This window comes from Lissotriton vulgaris, chromosome 10 (assembly GCF_964263255.1).
Source record: "Lissotriton vulgaris chromosome 10, aLisVul1.2, whole genome shotgun sequence".
Lineage (NCBI taxonomy): Eukaryota > Metazoa > Chordata > Amphibia > Caudata > Salamandridae > Lissotriton > Lissotriton vulgaris.
The window spans coordinates 663,650,824-663,678,260 of NC_141698.1; the positions used below are offsets into that span (position 1 = coordinate 663,650,824).

The 27,437-nt window shown below is 43.3% G+C and overlaps 1 protein-coding gene across 1 annotated transcript in view; it reads left to right on the plus strand.

Moving 5' to 3' along the window:
* Positions 1–27,437, plus strand: part of DNAJB6 (DnaJ heat shock protein family (Hsp40) member B6) — a 510,499-nt gene that overhangs the window by 452,755 nt on the left and 30,307 nt on the right. Inside the window, exon 9 of the mRNA XM_086941496.1 lies at positions 5,506–5,712. Coding sequence (XP_086797622.1) covers positions 5,506–5,712 — 207 coding nt within the window. The remainder of the gene's footprint in view (positions 1–5,505; positions 5,713–27,437) is intronic.

Sequence of the window (27,437 nt, forward strand, 5' to 3'; positions counted from 1 at the left end):
TATTGGGCAAAAAGGTTTGCACTTGATGGTACACCAGTAATTGATTGAATGTTATATGCCTATTTGGTCTAGGTCTTGTTTTGTGAATACATAATTGAGTGGAGGGCGACCTATGACCAGTTTTCCCTCTAAGCTCCTTGTTGGTAACTTAAACTACATACCGCCAAACTCAAAAAAGCCGGTCAGGTCAGGAACCTCAGAAGCTCGAACTCCCTCCTTCTCATCCCACCAAAAACTCAAAAAATAAAAACTGCGACTCGTTCCTTCGCCAGGAGTGCGCCCAAAATCTGGAACTCCATTCCCTCCCACATCAGAACCATTCCCTCCTTTGTAAAATTCAAAAGCCAACTCAAAATCCTGTTCCTCAATCGTGCCCGAGCACTCAGAGTGGGGTAACAGATTCTTAATTACCGCTCCATCATCATGTCAGCGAGACTACGAAACAGATGTTGCCTCGACTATGAAGCTGACCCCTCAACATCGCCATGCCTTATTTTTTATCTCTTTCTCATGTCTAGTCTGTTATCTATGCAATGTTTACTCTGTAAAGCGCTCCAATACCCTCGGGTCAGGCTAGCGCTATATAAAACTACTAAAATAAATACATCTTTACAAAAATTGTAGCATGACCGACTGCGCACCTATCATCAGGGATAAGCCTTGGTTTGTCGATGGTTCTGAATGTGACAGTCAGTTTTGAACACAATCTGTTGTCGGGTAGCCTCAGGTATATCCCTTTGATTGGAGTGTACAAAAAATTCAGCATTAATAAATCAAGCATTATGCTAATCTAATATATGTGTAAATGGAGGTGCTCGCTCATCGTTACCGCGCGACTAGGAGGTTGAGAACCTACCAGCAGGAACTGCCATGGTAACAGTCTCCTGTAGGAAGTTGTTGTTTGATTAATCAATATGCGTTTGTCAAATTGACCTGTAATATGGGCAAACCAATCTACTGCTGACAGACACCCCCCCCCCCTTCCCAAATCTCACAGCACAGTTTATACAGCCTTCTCAGCTAGAGGGAAATTGAATGGCCAGAACAAACAACAGCGAAAAAAGAAGGGCGCGTTGCCCTCACCGTGGTGCATATTGCTTGCTTCTCGCGCATAAAACATTGTGTTCCTCGCCCGTTCAATACTCCGTGCTCTTCAAATGCTCTTAAAGGTTTTTATTTCAAAGACCTTAGGAACAAAATCTATTTTATCAGAAAAAGCGATGGCAGAGTCAGCATACCCTTTTAGAATAAATAGGCTCTTTGCTTCAGTCCTCATGCTGAACAGACACACGCTGCTAGTCTGCCCATCCAAACTCCGAGCTACTAAAATATATAAATATATAAATAATTCATCGTTTATGAAGCCTTTTAACATTTTCACATTTAAATGTCCAGGTATCACTGTGTTCTCTGCCCAATATTTCTTCCTAAATTATTAAAAAAATGACTAAGTTTGTCAGAATGATTAAAATGATCCCATTAACGTTAGTCATTAAAGTCTAGGATGTTTTCTGCACTGGCTCCAGTCCCAAATTTAGGCAATGGGGTTTGCAAATTGTTATGTTTGGTTTGCTGTGGCATTATGTACGGAGGCCTGCACTGGACAAAAGACCTCATACTGAACTACATAGTGCACAGCAGCAGGAGGGCATGCTTTCAAGCCTTGTTCTATTGTACCCTCTGGTAGTAAAATTGTATAGCTGACATGGCCATGCTAGGCCATAATCAGTTACCCGAATGTATTTAAGATGTGATTTAATTGTGAAAAATGTAAACAATTGCCAAAACTCTCCTCTGAACTAGGCAGCTTCAGATTTAGAGGGAGAAGTGGGCACCAGGGTCAGCTGTGCATATTTCCAAAAAGGCGATTCCCCATTAATGCGTTGATAAGACGTCAGGACGCAGTTGAATGCACTGTCAGTGCGCGCTTCCCCTTCATGTTTCTGTGCGCGGAATGTTGCCCTATCATACCTTCAGGCCCTCATTTATGTGATTTTAGTGTAGGGTAGTGCAGCAAGGCACCTTGCAGCGCTGCCCTACACCAAAATGGAGCAGCAGGAATGCACCTTATATGTACAATATGGCGCATTCCTGTCCTTTCTGCCTGCGCTGGCGCCGTTTGGCAGCCTAGCACCAATGTAGGCACTCTTGCACCATGGTGCAAGGGTACCTCCCTTGCATGCAGGATTGGTTTAGTGCAGGAAGGAACACCTTCCTGCACAAAAAACATTCCTAAGAGGCGTTTTCCTCTTTCTATGTGTGCTGCGGAATGAAGCACACACATTGAAAGAGGAAAAGAGGAAAAAACGAGGAGAAATAAACATATATCTCATCATTACGCCTTACCTCAGGAGGCGTACGGATTTGGTGCTTCCCCGGGTTTACATGACTCTGTAAATCTGGGGCAGCATCAAATCTATGGGTTTTTCATGAGAAAAGCCACTGCAACCCATATTTAACGCCTCCACGGTGCAGAGTAAGGTGACGCAGCGATTTGCACTGCGTCGCCTTACTGAAGATTTATGAGGCCACTCAAAACCACTCAGGGTGGCTTTGAGTGGCTTCATAAATCGGATAGAGAGCCCTGCATCACGCATGTATCACTGTACGTGGTGCAAAAGTGACGCAGGGCTCTTATAAATTAGCCCCTCAGTGTTACAGGGGATATATATATATAGATAGATATACAAGGCTTGATTTCAAACGATGTCTTTTTAGACAATGAATTTATGATACTACATGAATTTAATGTCATTTGAATTTTTCTGTATGGTTAGCAGGAAACTGGGACTCAGAATGAATTGTAAATACACGTGTATATACTTCTTTTGTTATTATTTGGAAACTATGCAGTGAAAGCCGATTTATGGCTTAATTAAGTTTTCTGTTCCTTTATTTGTTATAATGTCCAAACACACTCTAAGAAGGTCGCCACATGAACGGATTACGATTAGTACATCATTCATTTCAATGAATTACCTGGAAATGATGTCATGAAATTTGAAACCTTATTTAAATGCTTGTACCTAAATGTGTGCCATAACAGTAAGAAAAAGGTGCGAAGCAGAAACACGTCCTGTTTTGAATCTGACAGAGTAAATAAACACGTTCTTTCATTTTCACCAGTGGAGTGCGGTTGATTCTTTTGTTGCCGAAGGAATTGTGAGCTTCATATATATATGGCAGCGTGAACAAGGGCACCTTTGCCCGAAACGCGTCGCTGGTTCTGTGGGATTTGTTAAATAAATAACATCTTGCTGACTTTTGCTGGTCCGTCCCTCATTCTGCTGGCGTGGAAGCGGTGTCTGCGAGCGCAGAGCGTGTTGAGGAGGAGCCTTGTTTCTATATATATATATATATATATATATATATATATATATATATATATATATATATATATATATATATATATATATATATATATATCATACTTATTGGAGCTTTGCCAACCCTCTTTATAAATTGGTCTATGTTATTCAAAGTTTTCTTCTGCTCACTATAGCATACACTGATTCACTTCACTGTGAGTCACGCCATTCTGTCCTTTCATAAGGAGCTTGTCTGCACACAAAGTAGCTTCCCTCTGTGCAGAGACTACATTTCAATCTGTGCTTTTTTATATGCTTTTTAGTCAATATTTTTTTATATATTGGAAAGGTTCCAGCACCTTACCCAACAGTGAAGTTTTACAGAAACAACAACAAAACATTCACAACGTCAAAATTCATAGGGCCAACGAAAAACCTATTGGCTTTGCTAATGCTTGTTTTATATTGAAGCAGTATGGCGCTTGCCTGTAGAAGACTAGGCTTGCTGCCCCACTGCTTTCCTCATTCCCTGTGATTCCTATCTGCAGCTGCTAATCAGTGTTAAAAAGCCGGGTCCCTTTGAGGACTTTTATTAGGGGTTTCTCACCTGCAGCATTCTTTTAATATTACATAAAATTGATGGCCCCTATTAGAAACTTTCTTTTAATATTACATAAAATACCTTTGCCCCAGCATTCACCTGTTAACAGCGGCTTCCACTTTGAAACAGCTCCTATCAAATATTTTAATTTAATATTAGTCCTACTTCTCTTTCTGAGCGCGCAGTAACACCCCACTTTACTTGGAGCACCATGTAAAATATTCCTTACACTTATCCTCCAAGGAGCATGTTGTAAATTTCCATTGCCATCTGTGTTATAGTTTGTAAGAGCAACCACTTGACTTGTTAACACTACACAAACCAGCTGGTATCATTATGAGGCATTGTTACAAAACGCCTACTCATGTTATGAACAGGGCTGTAAAGCATAGGAGATGAAGAGAAGGTGCCAACATCATCAGAAAATATAAATATAGCCTCACACCTAGAAGCAAATACAGCAGAGGGGAAACAAAGGCTCACACCTTGTTAGCACTTCACACAGACTTAAGAGAGGCAGCATTTCACTTGGCTCTATTTAGGAGACATGCATGCCCTGTAAGAATGTCAGATGTGTTAGTCTTTCGTAGCATTTACACAAAATAAATAGCATTTCTATAGTGCTTACTACCCCTGAGGAGGCGTTGTAATAATTTAAATATCACTATTTGTTCTTTAAAGCACTATAGGTAGAAGAAGCTTTACGTTGACAAAAGGCAACATTGGTTTATGCAAAGCTTACAAAAGTGTTAATCTTCTGCCTAAAAGGGTTTGCAGGTATAATCGAAATGTGCTTAAATGTACTCATGATAGACATGCTAAATATATATGTGAGGGCTTAAGATCTGATGTCACTTCTTGTGATGCCACTTCCTGTGATGTCATGCGCTGTGATGTCACAATCCGCAATGTCACCCGCCGTGATGTCAAGCGCCATGATGCCACGAGCCGTGATGCCATGCGCCGTGATGCCACGCGCCGTGATGCCGCGCGCCGTGATGCCACTCATACTGATTAATTAGGTTAGTTCCCCCACTTCTTTTTTTTAGGACTTGTGCCCTGAAAATACTCATGTATGTGGACAAAGATGATACCAAATTCAAGAACAGAAGACCACACTACATGGTACCCAGACAAAATGTTCCCTGCAGAAAATGGCAAATATTGAACATTGGCAAATGGAACACAAGGAGGCCTCCTTTTTAATTGAATAGTGGAAAGCTAGCAGTGATGCGCTGAAGTACATACCATTACAGAGTAGATACAGTTCCAGTAACCTGATTTACTTACTAGATATACATTGTAACTGTTCTAGAAGAGACCTTGAAGCTTTTCTCACTCAAGCTTATAAATAAAATCTCTCTCTAAGGGCATTTCTAATGTGTTACATGAAAACATAGTCACAAATCCTATGGAAAACTGGCTCATTTAACTGAAACATATGTACCTTGAGCATATATGTATTCCTGATCACGTCAGAAAATAAATTAGCTTTGCTGGAATCTAGGGCTTGCAGAAGGAAATTGTAGATTATAGGGGCTTGATAAGAAAAAGCTCCAGGCAGCCGGACTCATTTTCCCTTTGTCTTGTCTGCAGGTGTGACTGACGAGGAAGCGTTCGCTGAGGAGTGCAGACGTCGAGGCCAGAATGCCTTACCCTTTCAGCCGTCCAGTAGTAGACCTTCAAAGCCCCTGAGACCGCCTGCTTACCCCAAGCATGTCGAACACTACAACAGCGAGTGGGTGGACGATGAAGACAGAGCGCGGGGCGCCGGCAGCTGGGAGGCGCACGACTGTACAACAGGTGTGAACAGCAAGCTTAACGCGGCACGTGACAAAGCTGATGTGTCTGAACCAAGGCAGCCTAAGACACCAGGGAACAAATATTGCTGCATATTGACTTAAAGTTAGTTTCTGTAACAGTGTGCTGAGCTTCCATAGCTTGAGATCAATACTACATGGTCTTTGTGTTCCTTGCCTAATTATTGACACTGACCCTGAATTGCTTAGGCCCACAATCCAATTCATACCACAACTGGGAGACCCCTTTTGGCAGATAATTTTGTACACAATTTTTGACGAGCTCGTGATCTAACAAGTCCAATGAACCCTGTATATTGTTCAGTTTCCCATCCCAGGAGTCTGCTCAATGATCTTTGCCCAATTCTGCACAATGTTTAAGGGGCCATATCTGCATAGTGTTCAAGGGCCTAGGTCTGCATAATGTTCAAGGGCACAGGTCTACATAGTGTTCTGCTGCGTAAATCTTCACAGTTCTCCCTTGCCAATTTTGAGTCGTTTTACTAGGCCCTGGTATGCATAGTGTTCCACAAGTTTGCACAGTTTCAGTGACAAAATCTGTACTGTTATATTGCTCAGCATTCGTAGTGGTCCATTTCTCAAGGCTGCCTCATTTTTCAGGGCATAAGCCTGCAAAGTGTTCTATCACCCTAATTTGCACAGTGTTTTATCATCCTAGTTTGGGCAGTGATCTAGAACTGTAGCTTGCACAGTGTTGTAGTACCCTAGATTGCAGTGTTCTAACACCCTAGTTTGTTATGTTATAAAGAGTTTATAAAGGGCACATACACCGGTTGGTTTCATGGCGCTGAGTCTAGGATTAGCTGAACCCAGTGGAAAGATTATTCATAGGCCTGCACAAACAGCCATGTCTCAAGAGTTTTTCTGAAACTCAGAAGGTCAGTGCATGACCTGATCTCTTGAGGGAAGGAATTCCACAATCTTGGAGCCAAGGAGGCAAACCTTGAACCCCCTTGTCGCTTTAGCTTGAAGGCGGGGGTTGTCAGTAGCCGAAGATGAGCTGAGCGTAGGTTACGTGAAGGAGTGTACCTTGATATGAGACTGTCTATACATTTGTACAGTGTTCTAGCACCCTAGTTTGCATAGTGTTCTAGCACTCTATTTTGCATAGTGTTAAATTGCCGATTGATTACGTCTAAATAATATTCCTTTGGCTATGACTGCGCATTGTGCTGCTTGCCATGGAAGCACTCTGTTCCGTTTCCCATGTCTGGGGAGTGAGCATCTCCCCAAGTCAGCTCAGTAGTCCACGTGGACTTTAGATCTGACAGACAATGGACATTCTTTACTTTCCAGCCGCCACTGTCTGAAAATCCTTGAAATAACATCATACTGTGAACTCTACAAAAGGGTGTTGCTTGGAAGCCGGAACGACCCCTAGCACATCTGCATGATATCCCATAATCGGCTTCAGGTCCAAGCTATCTCCTACAAGCAAAAATTACACACGTAATACAGACACAATTGTAACTTTGGTTGCTGACATCCTTCCTTAGCTGGAATGTCTACTTGCATATTTGGACAAATTACATTTGCATCTGGCAAACCAGACTTCATTTCTTCAGCATTCACAGACTTAGGGGACCACTACTTACATTGGCCATCACTCTGTGCATCCCTCTGTGCTTCCTCTTAGTTTTACTTTGCATTTTGTGATCAACTGCAGACTCCACTCCTGTGCCTACTCCTCTTGATGACTGACCTTACAAGCCAGACTCATGGGAAATTAGAGCTGAGCAGCCTGAAGTGAATACGCTGACTTCTCTGTCAATACCTCTAGAGTGGGAGACACCAAGGGGTTTGGTAAACATTTCCGAATTGTTTACATAAGAATATTAGTACCCCAATTAAATAGAGAAGCATAGGGATTTGTTTCCACAGTATACCTCAGAGAAGAAAAATATATGAAATGCACATGGACTTCCCCAAACACATTAGTCGCATTTTAGCAGCAAAATATTTGAGTAGCAAACAACTAATTACTATGCAATTCCGAATTAATGACTTTTCAAACCTTTTGGTTTTCTGAAAATAAGCACAAGTGAAGACTCGTTTTTGTTGATCCAGTTTCTAAATGTTGATCGACTACAGTGATGTATGAAAACAGGCATTCCTCTGCAATGTTGTGATAGTGGTGTGCATTTTCAGTGATCTTCTCTCATAATCAATGTAAATACTTAGATGTGTGCCTGTTGGGGGATCAACATATGCAAAAAGCCCCTGCCTCTCCCTTCTCACGGCACTTCCCAATTTAACCTGGCTTCGCCATTTCTAAAAGTCACCTGACATCCATGGCTCCTAAAGGAAACATTAACAAAAATAAGTCTCATGCTTGCCCTCAGTTTAACCCCCTTCACTTAATGACCTGGCACACAGCGACCCTGCTTGCATGTCTAACACCCAGAGACTCATGTTACACACTCGAGTCCCACTCCTGAGCATGAAACTGACTTGCAGATTGCTGCGACTCCTGCAGAAACCTGAATATTCCCACAGTTGCACACTGGAAACAGAGTTTAATACCCATACTACACATTTTTTTTTATCATTGTGGTAATTCTGCATTAAATAAGGAAAATAACTTGCCTGCTGATAAACAGCAAAAGGCTGAGGGTAATTGCTTGCATAAAAATGTGGTAAAGTGTGGTAAAAAAAAACCTCGAAATCCAGGGGTGATTGGAGTAAAGTTGTTAGTGAATAGGGCTACTGCTCCACTGATTTTGTGTAGAATTCTAAATGTTTCCTTTAGAGCTTAGATGTGAATTGATTTGAATATTTAAAGTAGGGTTCAATTGAAGTCATAATAATGTTCTATACTGTGAGGAAAAACTGTGAAATTATCTTTTGAGTAAAACAATTAGGTACATGCATCAATGTATGCTTTTGTGATTCCTTAATTGGGATTATTAAGGAATAGCTATCAAGGAATTGTAAAAGCCTTTGCATGTAGGAATCGCTATAAAATTTGCGATTCTTAGACCTTCCTTAATTGCGACTCGCAAATTGCGAGTCACAATTAAGGAATGCCTTCCCATTCATTCCTATAGCCTACAGGCCCATAGGAATAAATGGGAGATTGCATGCGCAATTTGCGAGTACCAATAGGTACTCGCAAATTGAGCATACAATTTCAAGGGTGCAAGGGTGTCAAAAGGACACCCTGTTGCATCCCTGAAATTGCTCTGTGCACACATGTTGCGCACACACATGCCCCAAGGGCATGTGTGTGTGTAACCTACAACTTTGAAAAATGCACTTTAGTGCATTTTTCAAAGTTTTTGCAAATTACCATCAAGTTCAACTTGATGGTATTTTGCACCCCCTAATAGCGAAATCGCTATTCTAAACTTGCATTGCATTTAAGGAATCGTAATATGCAATTCCTTAAATGAAACGCAATTTGAGAAATCACAATTTATTGCGAATGCTCAAATTGCGAGTGCCTTGAACCTTGATGCATTGCAAATGCCCTTTTTGCGGGCGCAAACGGCCAATTTTTGCGAATCGCACCGTTTGCGCTCGCAAAAATGGTTGATGCAGGTGCCTGAATATCTTTCGTGTGTAATTTACATAGACATGATCAGCAGCTTGAGAGGGTCTCAGCAGCAAACACATTCTCATAAGAATTTTATGAACTGACCTCGAAGTATCTTCCTTTAGGTTTCAACTCATTTCTCCTGAGGGGATTCTAAGCATGGGCGAAAATTGCTAATTTGCGATACGTGAATTCGTGCAAATTCGTAATCGCGATTCGCAAAAATCCGCCAAATACCGCAAGCTTGCGAATTATTTTTTTTGCGAGTTCGCGAGATTTTTTTACCAGTTCAGGAACGAGAACTTGCGCATGCGGTGGCAAACATGTTGTTTCCACTTAACCAGCCTGCTCGCGATGCCTTTTTCCTGTTTTGGGTCGCAATGATGTGTTCGCGTTCGCAATTTCCTGTTTCGGGTCGCAATGACGTGTTCACGTTTGCGATTTCCTGTTTCGGGTCACAATGACGTGTTCGCGGTGTTGCTCGGCCAGCTACCAAAATCTTGCAGCGCACGCGAACAGGGAGGAAAACTCATCAGCAAACGCAGAATCATGGTAAGTCAATGCCACGCGCGCGAGATTGTATTTTTGAAGCGCGAACAAGAAAAAAAATCCGCCAACTCGCAAATTGCAAATTTTTGGGCAATTTTGCCCGATTCGTGGATTGCGAAATTGCCAAAAATTCGCAAATTCAGCGAGCGGAACGAATTTTGTGCCCATACTTAATTCTGACCACTAGGATCAGTGCATTCCTATAACTGTACTGCTTTACCCACGGACATTTGTTTCCCGCATCACAGCTAGAGCATTTTTACTGTAATTCTTTTAGAATTTGGATTTAAAATCTAATAGCGATCCATGTCAATTTTGAGAACTGTATGTCTTTTGGATGAGGCAAATATAATTCCCAATTCTTATATTCCAGATATCAAATTTTACAAATCATGGCATATTGCCTTTTTTTTCTTTCTGTACTGGCTGATGCTTTTCGGTGTCAACTGAACCCCCTCATTTACTTTGGAGTGCCCTCCCCTCCTCTTTCCTTCCCACCACTCTTATAACCCCTTCCCATTGATTCCCTTTTGCTTCTCCTTCAACTTCCCATTTCCTCACTTCCCTTCCACTCATCTGCCTGCCCATTGCCTCCTCTAAGCCTTCTCTGCATCTCCAGGCCGCATTGAGGCCCGGGCAGCCTGTGTATCACACACGTGTATACCTTTGGTTTGACCATCCTGTGTTCAGTGAGGTTGATTTGGCCTGAAAAGATGAGTCTATACTTCTTAACAACCTGTGCGGTTACTCCACTCCTGTGCAGCCCATCATTCTTAGATTGCCTTTACCATTACAGAAGGGGACCAACCATATGTATCTCAATCATAGACTGCACCAAAGGAGTTATCTGGTCCTAACTCCTAGGCAAGTGCCTTCAACCAAAAACTGCCCAAGTGACAGGGTCGGATTGGTAAGGCGGGAACTCGAGCAATGGCAGAGGGGCCGGTATTCTCAGTTCCAGCTGTGGGTGGTGTCTGTGTTCTTCGTACGCCGCCAGCGGCCCAATATGTGATCGAGTGGCCTTTTGGAGGCAGATGGGCGTCCTTTACCTCACTTTTATCAACGGGCAGAGGTGTCACTCCCTTTCTCTTGCTGGGCCGGCCCATTAATGTATGCATGTTGAGCGGGGCAAAGGGCCCTGAGCAGAAGTGGCCTCATTTGTTTTCAGGTGTGTTTCACCAGTGCGAACTCATCAGTGCATTTCTTTTTATCTAAGTAAAGTAAAGAAAACAAGCCTCTGTTAAAGACCCCCCTTCTTTTTATAAAACTTCACTGAAGCATTGTTTTGTGGAAAGGCAATATGCACATGTGGGCCACTTTTGTTTTAGCATGCCCGGGCAGATTTTTAATCCCAATCCAACCCTACCAAGTGATGTGTTTCTGTGCACAACTATGCCCACTTGCAGATCCACTCACATCTGCAAAGGAAGAGCATCTACCAGGAACCAAACCCAGGCCTTCCTTCATTCACCCACCAAATTGCCTATGTGCCCTTGTGTCCAGCAGCATTCAGGTGGCTTTGCAACATCACTGTCACTATCCCATGCACACTATTATCATAAGAGTAGGGTGCTGGAGCTATTGCTACAAACATACTATTTGGTTCCCACACATAATAAAAAAAAGTTTTAATTCGGTTCTAGTCCACTAAAATTTAGTTCACAGCCGCCATTCAAAAGAGCATTGCTCTATGCCAAACTCACCATCTATTTTTCAGTATTGTTGAACAGTCTAATTCCATGACAGGGTCCTGCTGCCTAGATCTTCATTTCAAAGCAACTGCAGAAGATTTAGCAAAATATGGTTCCATAACCATTAGCCCTTTTTGTGGTTCATGGCAAAGAAGGTTTTTAGAATGGAAAACGTAGTGGAAATGCAAAATATTTTTAAGATCAGAAATTAGAAGGATAACAACGAACATCAACTTTTATAACAATTGCTTGGATGATAGATGCCTTCCGTCCCCCAAACATCCCATTAACAGTTTTGCTCCCCTGCGTCCAACATCGAGTGGATTTATTCTAAGACAAAAGTATCTCAGACCATAAGTCATGTTGTAGAGCAGGGGTGGATTTAGGGCGGAGCGAGAGGTGCAGTGACAGCTGGTGCTGAGTCCGGGAGGGGGCTCTGTGTGTAGAAATAAACTATGGGTTTAAAAGCACCTGCTGCAGAGATCCTTGTGTGTCCAGCAGTTTTCAGGCAACAATAACAATGTCAAGAAAACTCTCGTGATTAATGGTTCTGCTGGGGAAGACCCGAGTTTTGTCTGGTGGCAGTTTTGACTCATCATAGAGTAGTACAAAGGGATAAAGTGCTTGCAGCACAGAATATGATACCATGCAGATCACAGAAGTGTATTTTATGTGGCTATCTCAGTAGGTTATTGTTTTCGTCACAGAGATCCTTTTGGTACTTGCAGTTCATAAGTTACAATTCTACTGTAGCACAGTGACCTTTGAACTGTCATCAAAGAGCTGCATTCAAACTGCAGGGTATAGGTTAGAAGGCTTTGTTTCTTTTCCCCTGTCTTTCATTATCCTATATTGCCAATAAGGGCAGTGGCGTAGCAAGGACAGGTGGAGCCCGGAGCGGAAATTTCTTGTCACCCCCGGCTTGACAAAATGGCAAAAATATGTGTTTAAAAAAACATATTAGTGCCATGAGCGCCTTGAGACCCTCCGGGTAAGTAGTGCGCTTTATAAATGCCTGTGATTGATTGATTGATTTTGTTACCCCCCCTCAGTGATGACACCAGGGGCGGCCCGCACCCAACGCACCCCCCTCCCTACGCCACTGAATAAGGATTAGTTTGGGTAGAAGTGCATTTCTATTATGGGAAAGGGGGTGTGGAAAGACATGGGTAGGGTGATATTGATGTAATCTGTGGAGAAGTAGGTCAATGAGGAACCAAATTGATTATTGCACTCGACACCACCAGCACTAAAGCTGGCCCTGATGTAGAGTTTGGCAGATTACTACTTCATAAATGTGGCGGACATAATGTCCGCTTAATTTCAAGTGCAGTATGAAGTAATGAACTTTAATAAGGTAGAAGGTAAAGCCATCACAAACGTGACAGAGTAACCCATCTGCCAAAACTCTACATTTGTCCCATAGTTTTCAGACTTTTTAGGTCTCGCCTAGTGACGCAGCGCATGTGATGCCCGCCTTGGCGAGATTTATTGTCGGTTTCTTGGCCGAAGAGGGACAGGAGATGTGCACGCGTACGAACAGGAGATGTGCACGCATACGGGTCATGTGTACGCGTGTACATCTCCTGTCCCATATGGGCCATGTGTAAGTGTGCACATTTCCTGTCCCTCCCTGTCTCCAGCTCACTGTGCCTGCGCGGACAGGAGATATGCACGCAGAGACAGCTTGTTACTTTTCAGTATCAGGTCACTCTAACTGTCAATGTTAATAGCTAATAGCTGTGGCTGCTGTCTCAGGGCTTGTGAGCAGCGCCCCTCCCATCGCGGCTTGGATATTGCAGGTGTGAGGAGAGATTGCCTGTTGGCTCGAGCCGTGCAGCAGACGTGACGTGCTGGCTCGTCACTGCAGAGCAACACGTGTATTTGTTGTGAGCACGCCGACTCTGCCACTCAAACCTCCACTACAACCAAACTGTCATCTATTGCGCAGCTCATGCATTCAGCTGCTTCTGGTGCCCTGGCCTGTCACTGTTCAGCTTTCTCCGCTTGTGCAGCGAGCTCCCCTCCCAGTGATCGGCAGGCTTGGGTGTGTGTGCGACAGCTGATCGCCGCCCCTCCCCCTTTCACTGTACAAAGGCACCCACGTCCTCCCATCAGCTGGGCTGGCAGTGTCTGCACAGAAATGCCCTGTCCGCGGGCTCAGCCGCATTCCCAGGCCCTAGTAACTCTACTTTTAGGGGTGGAACTGTGCCTGTAACCACCTGCCTTCCTTGTCCAAGCTGACGAGGCAAAGAGCCTGTATTTTTGCCAGGGAATCCTAACAGCCCTCGGTTCCCTATGAGAAGATGAGGCTTCGACATCTGAGTCCATAACTCTGGGACTGGGAAAGATACCACATGGACGTGCACGTCGGAGAGCACCGGGCCCTTGGGGCCGTGCCTGTTACACCTTCAGCCTGGAGTGTTAACCACCTGGTACTGTCAAGCATTGAGTGCCAGTCCTTGGTATATTTAAGACCTAGCACTGAGACTTATCTCAAGGACTTGACTCGAGGGAGTACAGGCTTTTCCCAGTGAGACTCTGGAACACGTTAGGAGCCGCGCCCCCTTTCCTGTATAGGAATGTGATATTCATGTTTTTTTTTGTAGAGCAGGCGTGCTGAACTCACATTTGAAGGTGCTCTCATATATGATAAGGGATAGGTCTCGCATTTGCTAGAGTTTAAGCTATTGCATTGCCAATAGCTTAAACTCTTGTTAATGCGAGACCTATTGCATTGCAAATGCTTGTTTTTTATGTGATAGTGGTGAGGCAGGCAAAAGGGGACACGTCAATATGACAGTAACTGACTGTCAGGGACTCCCAGCTGGGAAGGCTATAGTGAGCGAAGGCTTAACGCGATAGTAAATGATAGACGCCTTGGGGTTCTTTTTGATGCCTTTTATTTTTAAAAAGCAAAGAAAATCAGATTTGGTTGCCAGGAATCGTTCCTGTTCTTCAACAGTTCAGGCAGGTCAGGCTTGTACGCAGAAAGATCCACCGTTCTCCAATTGGTCTTGGACATAGGGAAGCCAATGAAAGAAACAACAGAAAAACCACGGGTCAGTGAGACGTATTCACGTATCTCAGGCTCTGGGAAGGGAGTGTGAGAGACCACCGGAAACCGCCACCACGTGAAAACGAAGCAAAGAACGGAACACAGAGTCCACCCTCAAAAGTTAACCATTCCCTCCCAGTGCTTTAGGGAATGCCTGTATGCGACGACGTACATGCCCCAGCCACACTCCTCCTGGAGTTTGGTGGAGCAACGCATGGGGTCATTGGCCTCCTGGCATTGTCCACTTCTTTGGATCCTCTCGCGGGGCTCCGAACTCTTCTTCCTAATGCTCGTCTCTCCACAGCTTCTCCAATGCTGGCCTCTCTCTCCTGGCTTCTCTGGACTTTTCTCTCTGGTGCACTGCTGCTTCCTCCTTTAAACCGGCGTCTTCCTCTGATAGAAAGGCAGGGACCGAAGTCACGCCGCTGACCTCCTCCTTCTGCTTCTTCCAGGAAAATTAAAGGGGCCATCCATGTCCCGTGTACGGAGCAGCAGGACAAAAGAGTTAGAACACAAGAGTGCGTCCTGTTCCCCGGACTTTTCCTGACACTGACGTAACAGTATGTACATTGTGATCCACTTGTAGCTCATGGTGTAGTCTGTATTAATGCTGCAGAGCGCGATGGTCGATAAAGGTGCTGTGGAAGTTCAAGAAGAAGGGGCTTCTTCCTATGACTGTTTCGAAAGTGTGCAGAGGGTAGTTTGCCTAAAGGTCCATTGGTTGAGTAGTCCAACATATTTTCCAGGAGGATAAAGAACATGAATCTGACATTTGCGCAGCATTAGTTTCGAGATTGTTGGGCGAAGCCTTAAAGTGTAAAGAGAACCACTTTGAGTTACTTAGGGAGCATGTATATATTTGAATGCAATGCTAGAAACTAATATAGGACCTGTATGTGCCTTCTAGGGGTCAGGCCAAAATAGGGGAGTGTCTATGGAAGGTAGACATGGTGAGATGCTTAAAGTGAGCACTTTTAAAAGGCAAAGTATGGACGTGTGTGTGACTAATGAGGAGATTTTTGGAGTTGTTTAGTTTCATAAGTGTTAAGATAATGATCATGGTTTTTGGCTGAGTGGATTGTGGTGTGAAGATGGATCTTGCAGACATTGAATATATAGTAACAAGCAGAGATGGCTGACTGATGAATTGGATCCTATTGTTACTGTCGCTCGGTAGAGGCAACATGAGGTGAAAGGGGGAATATTTTTAATTGCTGAGTAATAAAAAGTAAATATTGCTTAGCACATTTGCATGCTAGTTTATGCTCCAGCTCAACCTGTGGATATCCCTGTCTTGGTGATTGGCCTTATTATGAGTGCACTGGGTTGAATGGGATCATTAGAGTGCTGAGTTGTTCTGAAATTATCTTGTATGATATTTTTGTCCATACTGAGTTTGGCCCAGAAAATGTGATTATCACACCAAAATCTCCATGTCTTTTTCACTGTGTAAATTCTGTCAGGCTAGCCCTGCTGAACTCCAATTAAGAGTGCAGACTTTATTGCACCCGATATTTACATGGTGAGATAAAATGTGCACCACTTATAATTGTGGTGTCTATGCATAGAGGTGTTTGCACAGGGATTGCAATCTACTGGGCCACTCATAATCTGTCCCTTAGTAGTGTAACTTTATCCCTTTTACTATGTCCAACATACAGCAGCACAGTGCATTTAAGTGCCGGATTATAGGGAATTAGTTGGTCACTTGCTCTTGCAACCGTGAAAAGATAATTTAGGTGTAAACAAATTGTAGAACAAGCATTTGCAATGCAATAGGTCTCACAATTGCGAGATTTGAGCTATTGGCATTGTAAATGACAATGTCTTTGATTTGTGTTTAAAATACCTGCATTAATAAAAGGCACTGGGGAGAGGATGTAGCCTTACGGCTAGAGCGGTCAACCTCGAAGCTGCTCAACAACTTGTGATTATGGGCAAATCACTTAATCTCTCCTAATCTAACAAAAATGAATGTGTTCTTCTGTAACACAACTGGTGCTCATGTAAAGCGCTTTGATACCCGATGTCTCGAGTCTAGTTTGCGCTACGTAAAACCAAAACAAATTTTAATAATTGTCATTTATAATACCAATAGGTCAAAGGTTCGAAAATGCAAGCTTATTGCATTGCAAATGCTCATTTTTTACCCTTTCACCAGAGGCCACACCCCTTTCTTTGGAGGAGCTGTGTCTAAAGAATGGTCCGCTGACGCTATGAAAGTGAAAGCGTGGTATGGGGCAGTTTTACCAAAAAAAGCATTTGTTTGTCAAGTTAACAAATAAATGCCGTTTTTGTAAAAGCGACCCGTGAAAGTGCGCATGGCGCATTGAATGTTGTAGGAAAGCATGTAGTGCCTGCAGTAAAAAAAAAACATTAACGAAAATAGTGTTTACTGAGTAAATAAGACGTACTGTGTAACAAACAAAGTTTTACTTTAATGCGGGCCAGTCCACATGGGAGGTTACAAATGAAGTCAAGGCTGTACTAAGGAGAGACTAACAAGCCTATTAACGAATCAGAAGCCTGCATTTACGAAAGACAATGACACAAGCTAATGACAAATATGGGCAGAGAGTGGGCGGGGCTTCAAGTCTATACTCCAATACAGCATAACTCGCAGAGCAGCACATGCGCTGCCCAGGCTCGACCTAAAAGAGCATTGCTCAGGGCACTGGTGCAGAGAGAGAACAGGAAAGGGTTTAGGATTGAATTTAACAGTTGCTCTCGCTCCCTCGCTTGCTCTCTGTAGTAATCAAGTCCTCAGGCAGTAGATGTAGATAAATGGTTTATTAGAAGTTAGGTAGTTAAGATGGTATAAACCATAAAGACCCCAACAGGAACATCCTGCAAGATGCTCAGCCCCAAGCCAACTGCTAGCCTAAGCCCACAGACTGCCAACATCCCACAGAGCATCATAGCTAGAACATTCTATAATAAAAGGGGATAGTGCAAGGATACTACATTATCCTCTCCCTTTAATAACGGAACACAATAAACTTAAAGGGAAAAACAAAGAACAGAAATATAATACAAATATAAAGAAATCTGTAACCCAGGGATGGAATTAAAATAACATCACGAGAGGGAAAACAGAAATACAAAAATTGTTAAAGAAGAACGAAAGAAAGTGAACAGATAGAATAAACCTCACCATCCTCCTCCTCCTCTAATATTGAACAATTTTAAAATATGTAAAATTCTGAGCTCAAATAAAACAACCAACGTCTCAGAAAAAACTGAGAAGAGCTCACCAAAACTCAAGAAAGTACTTCAGACATAAGCAAAATAATGCCACACCTTTAATAAAGGACACAATAGGACTACAACCCACGTGTAATAGAAAGAAACCAATAAAATGAGACTAATAAAGTAATCCCTCTAATAGGAATAATACAGTGAAAAAAGGAGATAGGAACTTAAAACCCAAATCCCTACCCTTAAGTGTCAAATAAAAGATGAAGGGACTAAGACCCATATCTTGCCCTAAAAGCTAAGGACCAAAAGTAAAACAAGAAAAATGGGACCAAAACCCAAAACCTACCTGTCGATCAAAAGACCGTGAAAGCAAATATAAGTATAAAGGGACTGTAACCCTAAACCTGTCCCAAAAACTAGGGACCAAGAATGTTAAACAAGGATAATCAAACCAAAGACTTGGGTAATGGGACTAATGACCCACACCAAAGTGCTTCTCACATGAGAAGACTGTGACGTAGCCAAATAAAAACGCCACCCCTGTCTTAAGGGACACTAATGGGACTCAAACCCTAGTGTAACATTGCTTAGGTGGGACTGACACCCCCTAAAAAAAACACAAAGGTGGGACAAACACCCCCTCTTAAAAATTTAGCATGAACCAGGGTAATGGGACTAAAACCCATACCAAAATAAAACACCACTCAACAAGAGTAAAGTGAACATAAAGTCAAAGTAGGATATGGGACTGCCTAAATAGGATATAAATCCAAAACCCACTCCTAAGGAACACAGGACTAAAACCCACTCCTACACAAAGTGTGTGTCAAGCTGCATTGAAACACAAAACGCTGAAATTTAAGATAACAGCCAGTCAGACACACACGAAAAGAACTGCATAGAAACACAAAAACGCTATAACCCAAAACGCTACTATTTAAGATCACAGCCAGTAACACACAAAATACTGCAACATAATACTCTCTCTATTATAAAATGGCCAGCAAAATACAATAAGAATAAGTCTATGCTCCGGTGAGCGGTCTCTCACCCGAGGTCTCCAAAGCAGAACGTCGATCTTATGAAGGTCGTAGCTGTAATTTTTCCGACTTAAACTGTAAGTTTTCTTCTTTTTAAAGATTCACTGCCAGACAGGAAAACTATTTCGCCAGTGCGTAAAACCACATGTCTTTTACTGTCCTTGTTGAAGGATTTCGACAAAAATGACGTGCTTCTCCTAGAAAGATAGTTCCCGTGGTGACAATGAACAAGTAAACTCAGTACGCAAAATGGTGTCACGTTTCCTACGTTGCACCGAGTGGCTCTGCGCATAGCGTTGCTTACAAACGTGAAGAAGACGCATACTCCCAAAACGTCATAAAGTGCTCAGGAGCAAAGGTAAGCCTCGCGTGTTTGTCGCGCACATTATCAAGATTTCAAATGACAGTTGATATCTCGAGTACATTGCATGACGCAGTTGAAAATAATGTTTTAATTAAAAGCAGCGTTAATGATGAAAAATTAACACTTCCAATTCCTCCAGTGTCCACTTATATTCTTCTTCCTGAGACAGTACAAGGCACAGCTTCACACATCCGCTATTAATGTGACTAGACTAAACAGCTTAAAACATTAATTGTTTGTTTCTCTGCCAATCCCAAGTTGAACGTTACAAGATGTAAACAGTACTTCCTAAATAAACTTGAGATGTAAACAGTGCCTCCGCTTGGTGTAAACTTGCGATTAATGTCTTCAGAGGCATTAAAAATCATACGATGAATTAGAACACGTCTATATTAAACTTGCGCTCGTGAAAGTACCGGTTTTTCCATGTACACAAACGACCAAAAATGATTAAATAAATTCTGTGTAGAAAGTGTACTACATGCTCTAACCGGCACAAGATTTTTTTTTTAAATGTCTCATCGCAGGTCGCACTGAATTTCAAAGAGCCAAAAACAAGTAAAAATAACATCATGCTTACTTCTGATGCATATGATGACCATATGTACAAGGAAACCACTCACAGCACGTTTTGGCAAAGGCCGTCCAATGTGATGGACACTGGTGGGGTCGTTTTTTCTTACTGCGCTGATGTTTCTTTAGTGGCTCCTTACTCTGAAGATGGTATCTCTCTTGGTATATCTCTTGTCTTGTACTGTATCTTGTGGCTCTTGTTCCTTTTGTCTTGATCTTCTTGTTGGCGCTTGTCATTTTCTCTCTACTGAAGGATTTTCTTAACTTATTTCTTTTGAAGACTACTTCTGGGTTATTTTTGTTGAATTTTGCTTCGCCCAGTACGTGGGAAGGTCACCTCGTCGCCATAAATATTGTAGTAATCAAGTCCTCAGACAGTAGATGTAGATAAATGGTTTATTAGAAGCTAGGTAGATAAGATGGTATAAACCATAAAGACCCCAACAGGAACATCCTGCAAGATGCTCAGCCCCAAGCCAACTGCCAGCCTAAGCCCACAGACTGCCAACATTCCACAGAGTATCATAGCTATAACATTCTATAATAAAAGTGGATAGTGCAAGGATACTACACTCTCCCTCCCTCCCTCGCTCTCCCTCACTTGCTCTCGCTCCCTCGCTTGCTCTCCCTTGCTCTCCGTCCTCACCCTGTCTGTGTGTGCCCGGGCTGTGACAGCTTCCAGGCGCACACACACACACAGCCACACACAGTTGCACCCAAGCACTTCACAGGTCTATAAAAGACCATTGGCATGTTAATGAGGCTTTTGTTCACCTCTCAGTGCCCCTGCAGCCCCACTCTGACTATGGTGGGAATCGCCCAGCCCCCACAGAGCATAAGAGTCTGAGTCGCGCTCTGGTTGCAGACACTCTTAAAAAAAACTAAAAAAAACGGGTACGATGTCTGCAAGGTCTGCAGGCCGCCAGGAAAGGCTTGCCGGGCCGTACTATGAGTACCCCTGATTTAACTGGATCCGGATACAGGCAAATTACTACATATTAAAAATGGAAAACGTGTGTCTCCGCAGAGTCCGTAGACACAGTCTTACTCAGTAAGGGGACATATTTCTTGGTGGTAGTGGCAGATATCTAAAGGCAGATTTCCAAGTACCGATGAAATTGTTGCATACACAACAAATTTTGTTATGTAGCCCTGTTAGCTAACCACAACATCCATAGTATCTAAACACTTTCATAGCAATGATGGTAAATTCATCATAAAAGGCTTTGTTTGAGTAGACATTTGTTGCCCCAAATGTTAGCTGGCACATGTGTTTGTTGACTGTCTGACTCACTAGAGATTCTTTCTGCTTCAGAATTCCACAGTTTTGTTTCTTAGCGACAAGATGATAATCGGTACCCAGCCTTCCTGTAGGCCGTGACAAACAAATTCATTCCTATCAACAGGCAAAGTTTCTGCTCTTTCTTAGCCTGAATGTGAATCTGGGTTAAGACGAGTTACAATAGCGTAGCAAGGATGCCATGGGCACAGATAAAAGCAAGGAACATATTCCCTTTAACTGTTGTTGGGGGAGTAACTACAGCAACTATTAGAGCTCAATGCGCTCCACAGGGCTCTGGGCCCTGGCGCCATTGCACCTGCTGCACCAATGGTAACTACGCCCCTGGCTAGTTATTGTGTCTTGGTCTGAGGCATAATCTGTTCTTCATTTGATGCTCTTTGGAGCAAAGGTGTACTGCCAAACTATTAATGGCTTATGGAGAACATATATGTGTCAGGAAGTCCTTTGTTCTCTTGTGGGGTTTGTATTATACAAATACCAGTACCCAAATCTACATAAGTCCTGAATTTCCCATCTAAGTGTGTCTTACTTTAATCATTGAAACAAAGGCAGGAAGTCATGCCCATTTCTTCGACACATGTCCAGTTTCTGTGGTTTTCAATAAATGCATCACTTTTCCTGAGATAAGATAAGCAGCCAGTAGGCCACCAGGAATGCCTCATAAGAACCAAACGCTAGACACAACTTAAAAGTAGTGACTCCATAAAGCTGTGCTGGTCTGTGAAATCATTTCACTAAAGTATGGTCCAGCCTAAGCAGTCACCATGCTCAGAATGTTCCTTGTTTGGCATTCTGTGGCCAACAGTTGAGAATGATAAAATCTTAAACACATCTGTAATTTAGTCATATGCTTAGTAGTATTGTTGCAATCTGTGCACAGTACAGGCTTTTGCCATGGTAACAATTTGCGAACATTCTTGATCAGGCTACAGTCATAATGTTATACATATCTGACTACTATGTAAATGAAGGGGTGGCATGCATAGGAAACACAGGCAGGTATCAGTCTGGGGATTGCAGGAGAGATGTATTGTCTCCCACCCTGTCTCTTATTTTTGAAACTGGTGAAGCTGAGTCGGAAAGAAGAGCATGACACATGGAGAACAAATAACTTGTAAACAATTTACCAGTATGATCTGGGCGGTTTATACAAGATCCTTGCACATTCTGAGGCTTTGGAGAAGAGAGAATTGATGGGTATTTAGGGGGTTGAAGTAGTTCTTAATTCTCCTTTGTACTGATTATAGCAGTTTTCATGAAAGGAAAACTTGATTTATTGCCACCTTGATGTTATGTTATTTTATAGGCACTTTTAGAGTGCATGGCTACTCATAGGCACTCCAGCGATGATAGTATCGCACATAATACTTATCATGAGTGATCCTAACACTGGGATGGGTTTTGAAAAAGCCAGGTCTTGAGCCCTTTTCTGAATGAAGCAACCGGGTTTCAGAGCAGAGAGAGGAGGGGAGGGCATTCCATAAGGAGTCCTCTTTATATGAGAAGGAGCGTCCTCCTGTTCTCTTGCTCCTAATGTGAAGAATGGGTGCGAGATGGGCAGTGGAGGACCGCTGTATTCTGCAAGGGAGAAAGAAAGAGAGAAAGGGCTGAGAGATCACTGGATCATCGCCCCACAAGACCTTGTGGGCAGTGCAGAGTGACTTGAACCTGATCCTCTCGTCCACCGGTAGCCAATGGAGGGGAGTTCAAGGCTTGTCTGGTCAATTGATGTCTAGGGATTTCAAGCAGAAGTCTGGCTGCACAATTCTAAACCACCTGAAGTTTCCTAATCTTTCCCTTTAGAGCACCAAGGTAAAGAGAGTTACCATAATCCAGTCTGCATAAAATGAGAGCCTGGACCATCAGTCTCCTGACGGTGAAGGGGAGGAGTGGGAGAGTCTTCCTCAACATCCAGAGGAGCCCATAGCATGCGGCAGCCAGCTTCAGTCCCTGAAGATCAAATTTGAAAGTGTTGTCTATCCAAACCCTAATTCTCTTGATGGCATTTTTTGGCGGGGTTGGGGGCATTAGCACCTTGGCAAATGCAGCTTACCGCTCAGTTTAGAGCTGTTGCCTATGATCAGGAGCTCCTTTTTTTCTCCGTTCAGTTTCAGACAGGAATGTTCCATCCATTCTGCAACCTCCCTGAGACAGAGCTCCAGCGTGGAGGGGTGAGATTTTTGTCCATGGTTGAGAAAGAAGATTAATTGTGTGTCATCTGCACAGGTGACAATCGAGATTCCAAATGGGTTAACAATGTCTGCCAGAGGTCTCATATAGACATTAAACAGAGTGGGGCTCAGGGAGGAGCCCTGAGGTTCTCCACACTTCAGTGGAACAGGGTCGGAAAGGCCACCATCTTCAAAGACCAGAAAAGTCCTGTCTTGTAAGAACGATTTAAGCCATAAGAGGGCAGTTCCTGAAATCCCCATGTTCAGCAATCATTGTATAAGGATGTTGTGATTTACAGTATTGAACGCAGAACTCAGATCCAGCAGGATAATGGCGACCGATCCTCCTTGCTGGAGTAATCTCTTGGACTCTACAACCACTTCTAACAGGGCAGTATCTTCGATAACAAATGATGTCAAGTCAAAATCCTCAATTGTAGCAATCCAATATAAGAGAGAAACACATATTGGTATTTCATGTTATAAAAAGACAAGCCAAATTATAAGAAACCCACGATAAACCCTTCCTTTTAAAACCACTGAGGCCTGTTGAATACGGTCCAGAGGCCATATACTCATTCAAAATAGCATGACTTTCCCCTCTATGTTAACATGGGACTGACCTGACATTAGCCAATCACTGAGAGATGTGAATTATTACTAACCAGTGCGCTTTAAATTGAGAGTCATATAGACGATCATCCCCGTTTTGTTCATGTGTATGAGATTTGAGGCAAATGGAAGTATTTTCTCATAGACTAACGCTGTCTCTGTGTGACTTTGGCAATTACAATGAGCTGCAAACTACTGACACAGCTCAGCAGAAACTGAAATAATGTTCCTACTAAATACTAGCTTTTGTAAGATAGAAACAACAAGCTTTATCTTGATTTTTGGAAGCAGTGGCGATTTAGGAATAAATCACCCAAATGTCACAACTACATTTAAATAACTTATTTAAAAATGAAGGGCCTGATTTAGAGTTCAGTTGATAGGTTACTCCATCAGAAATGTGACTTATATACCGTCCTTCATATTACAAAGGCATTATATCTGGTGGTACTTGTAAAATGGTGCATTGGATATCCGCCATGTTTATGATGAAGTAAGCTGCCCAATTAACTTGTTATACTTTTCTAGCCACTGTGTGAATACACAAAAGGCAAACTAGTATTAGGATGGAAAATCTAATGATAAAATGCAGTTCCCAATTCTTTGGGAAACATCTTCTTTCCTGCTCACAGTAGTCTTCTGACAACAAGGAATGAGGATCCTGGTGATCTCCTGAGCGTTGGTGGTGGGGGATGCTGTTGATGTTTCAGAAGAAAGGAAACTCAGCAGGAGGGAGATTTTAGTTTCTGTCTTGGAAGAGGAACAATGTAGGTAATGGATGTTCTATGACCTGATGTCAACACTTGCAGGCTTTTACAGACATTATACTTTAGAGATAGAGGGTGTGGCTTCTCATCAGGAGAGCTAGGAATTGATTGGTCTCCAATTCTCAAGCTAAGACCGCTTCCATGCCCCTACTCCAAGGACTACATTGGTTTCGTTTGAAAATAGGCTGTGTAGTACATAAGGCACTTCATGGCAATGCTCCCAGCTGCTTCAGTGAAAGACTTATACGGTATCAGCCTTCAAGAACACTCTTATCCAGATCTAAATCACTTCTTGTGGTTCCTCGGATTAAGAAATCACGTTCAGGGGTGAAAGCCTTTTACCACTTGGCCCCCCCATATTGGAATCAACTTCCTCTTAACCTTCGTGAATGCACCAACTATTTGCAATTCCATCCGTCTCTCAAAACCAAACTCTTCCAGATCTCCTCGTCGACCTGGTAACCCTTCTTCAGAATTCCTATGCTAACCTGATAGCACTTACATAGCGTGGAGATATCCCTTTGGGGTGATCTAGGCGCTCTACAAGACAAGTAAATAAATAAAATAAATACATTTTATTTACGGGTGCCCTCCAATTATATGGTAGCCTTACCTTTTCAAAATGTCCCCACAGCCACTTTCAGAAAAACTCCCAGCACGTAATTCATATTTTTTGTGTATGTCATAAAAATTAACCACCATTTTGGGGTTCATTCTCAGGCCCTTATTTGGTGACAGAAATTTGCCATGTCACAAAAACGTAAATGATCTTCTTTTAGTCACTTGTTGAGATTTTTGCCTTCCCAGTTACTAAAATGGACTATGCTGGTCCAATTAATTTCTATGGGAATGTTTGTAACATATTTTTATCTTATGCCCTGCAGTTCCCTTTTTTCAGTTTTTGTGGCTTCTGTTCAATACGTTTCTACTCTTTTTTTATCAAAAGTGATTTTGGTCGTCTAAGCACTTTGGGCCACATTATCAAGAAAGGGCGATACATTATCGCCGTTTTTATCAGCAGGAAACCACCGCTAAAGTGTAGAGAATGGGCTTGATAATATGCCCTTGGGAATTCTCATAGAAGCCCAGGTTAACACCAGAACCAGGGTGTCCCGGGGGTGCCGGGTTTGCAGGGGGTTCGACCACTGGAGTAGGGGATGTCGGCTCAAATAGAAACACGGGTGCCTTTAGTAAGGGTTTCAAAGAGGGCTTTATTGGAATATACGTCTTTTTCATGTAACTCAAATAGGGTCTCTAGTCTCTGTTCAAAAGAGGTCCGTCGCAGTGCCTTGTGGTCTTAGTGTCTTCTTCCTGCTTCGTCTTGGCCCAAGGTTCTCACGGGGTACCATAGAAGAAAGGAAAACGAAGAGAAAGGCGAATTACGACCTGCACTCAGGGAATGACGATAAGGACCGGGAGTGAGGGAACACAACCAAGGTGTAGTGCTCAACTTATAAACGGACGTGCTTAGGAATGCTCGTGCTCAGGGTAAGGGTTACTTGCGGGGGCTTTACAGTGGTGGCTATTTCCGCCTCCCAACCCAACCCGCGACCCGGCCCCGTACCTCTCGTAGCCACGCTCCTCCCGTGGGCGCGTGGCAGGGCGAAGCGTCCAACCGTTGGCCTCCTGGCTTGTCGTTCCCGTCTTCTTCTCGTCCTCGTTCTCGTCCTGCGTTCTCCTCGATTTCCGCCACCTGGGAAACGCCGTCCGCCTTCGTCCCGGAACTTCCTGCTTTTGTCGTCACGAGGGGTGGAGCTACGTAGCCGCAGCCTTCTTCCTTAAAGGAGCCGAACATGTTTACTCCGTCAGGCCAATCCCTTTCGTTGTCTCCGGCTTCCTCGTTCCAAACACCGGTCAATGGCTGTGGGGAAAAGGTGCAAGGTGAAAGGGGGGTGGCAGACCACCAGTCTTTAGGGTTTACAGTCTCTACAGTCTCTTGTTTGTCGAACCCGTGACACACCTCCCCCCCTGGCTTCTCCCATTCGGGGAGAGGGAACACACGTGACAAGAAGTCCGCATTGGCATTGCCCTTTCCCTTGCGGTGTTGGATCGTGAAAGAATATGGCTGCAAGGACAAGAACCACCTCAAAACCCTGGGGTTGTGGCTACTGTTTTGATGCATCCACTTCAGGGGGGTGTGGTCTGTATGCAAAATGAAGGGTTTGCCTTCCAAATAGTACCTTAGTTTCTCCACGGCCCATTTGATAGCCAAGGCCTCCCTCTCAATGGTAGAGTATCTGCACTCCCTGGGGAACAACTTCCTACTTACGTATAGAATTGGATGTTCAATCCCGTCTTTGACTTGAGACAGGACTGCCCCTATCCCTTGATTGGAAGCATCCGTGGCAAGCAGGAAGGGTTTATTGTAGTCCGGTAAAAAAAAGTACCGGAGCAGTAGTCATGGTAGATTTCAGGAGGTTGAATGCCTGTAACGTGTCCGCAGTGGGGTGACTAAACTCCTGATTCTTGGTATCTTTTCGGAGCATATTGGTCAAGGGGGCAGCAAGCTCAGCAAAACCAGGAATGAACCGTCGATAGTACCCTACTAACCCCAGAAAGGCTCGTAGGTCTCTTTTGGAACTGGGGAACGGTACTGCTGCTATAGCTTTCACTTTTTCGCTCTGGGGAGCAATGGATCCCTCGCCAAGCACGTATCCTAGGTAGTTCACAGTCCTAAAGGCAGCTCGCGATTTCTTCGCGTTGACGTGTAGTCCTGCTTTTCTAAGGGCTGACAGAATGGTTTGCAAGTGCCCGAGATGTTCCTCCCCATCCTGACTGTAGATGACTATGTCATCTAAGTAAGCCGAACTAAATTTGTTGAAAGGATGCAGGACCTTGTTCATCAAA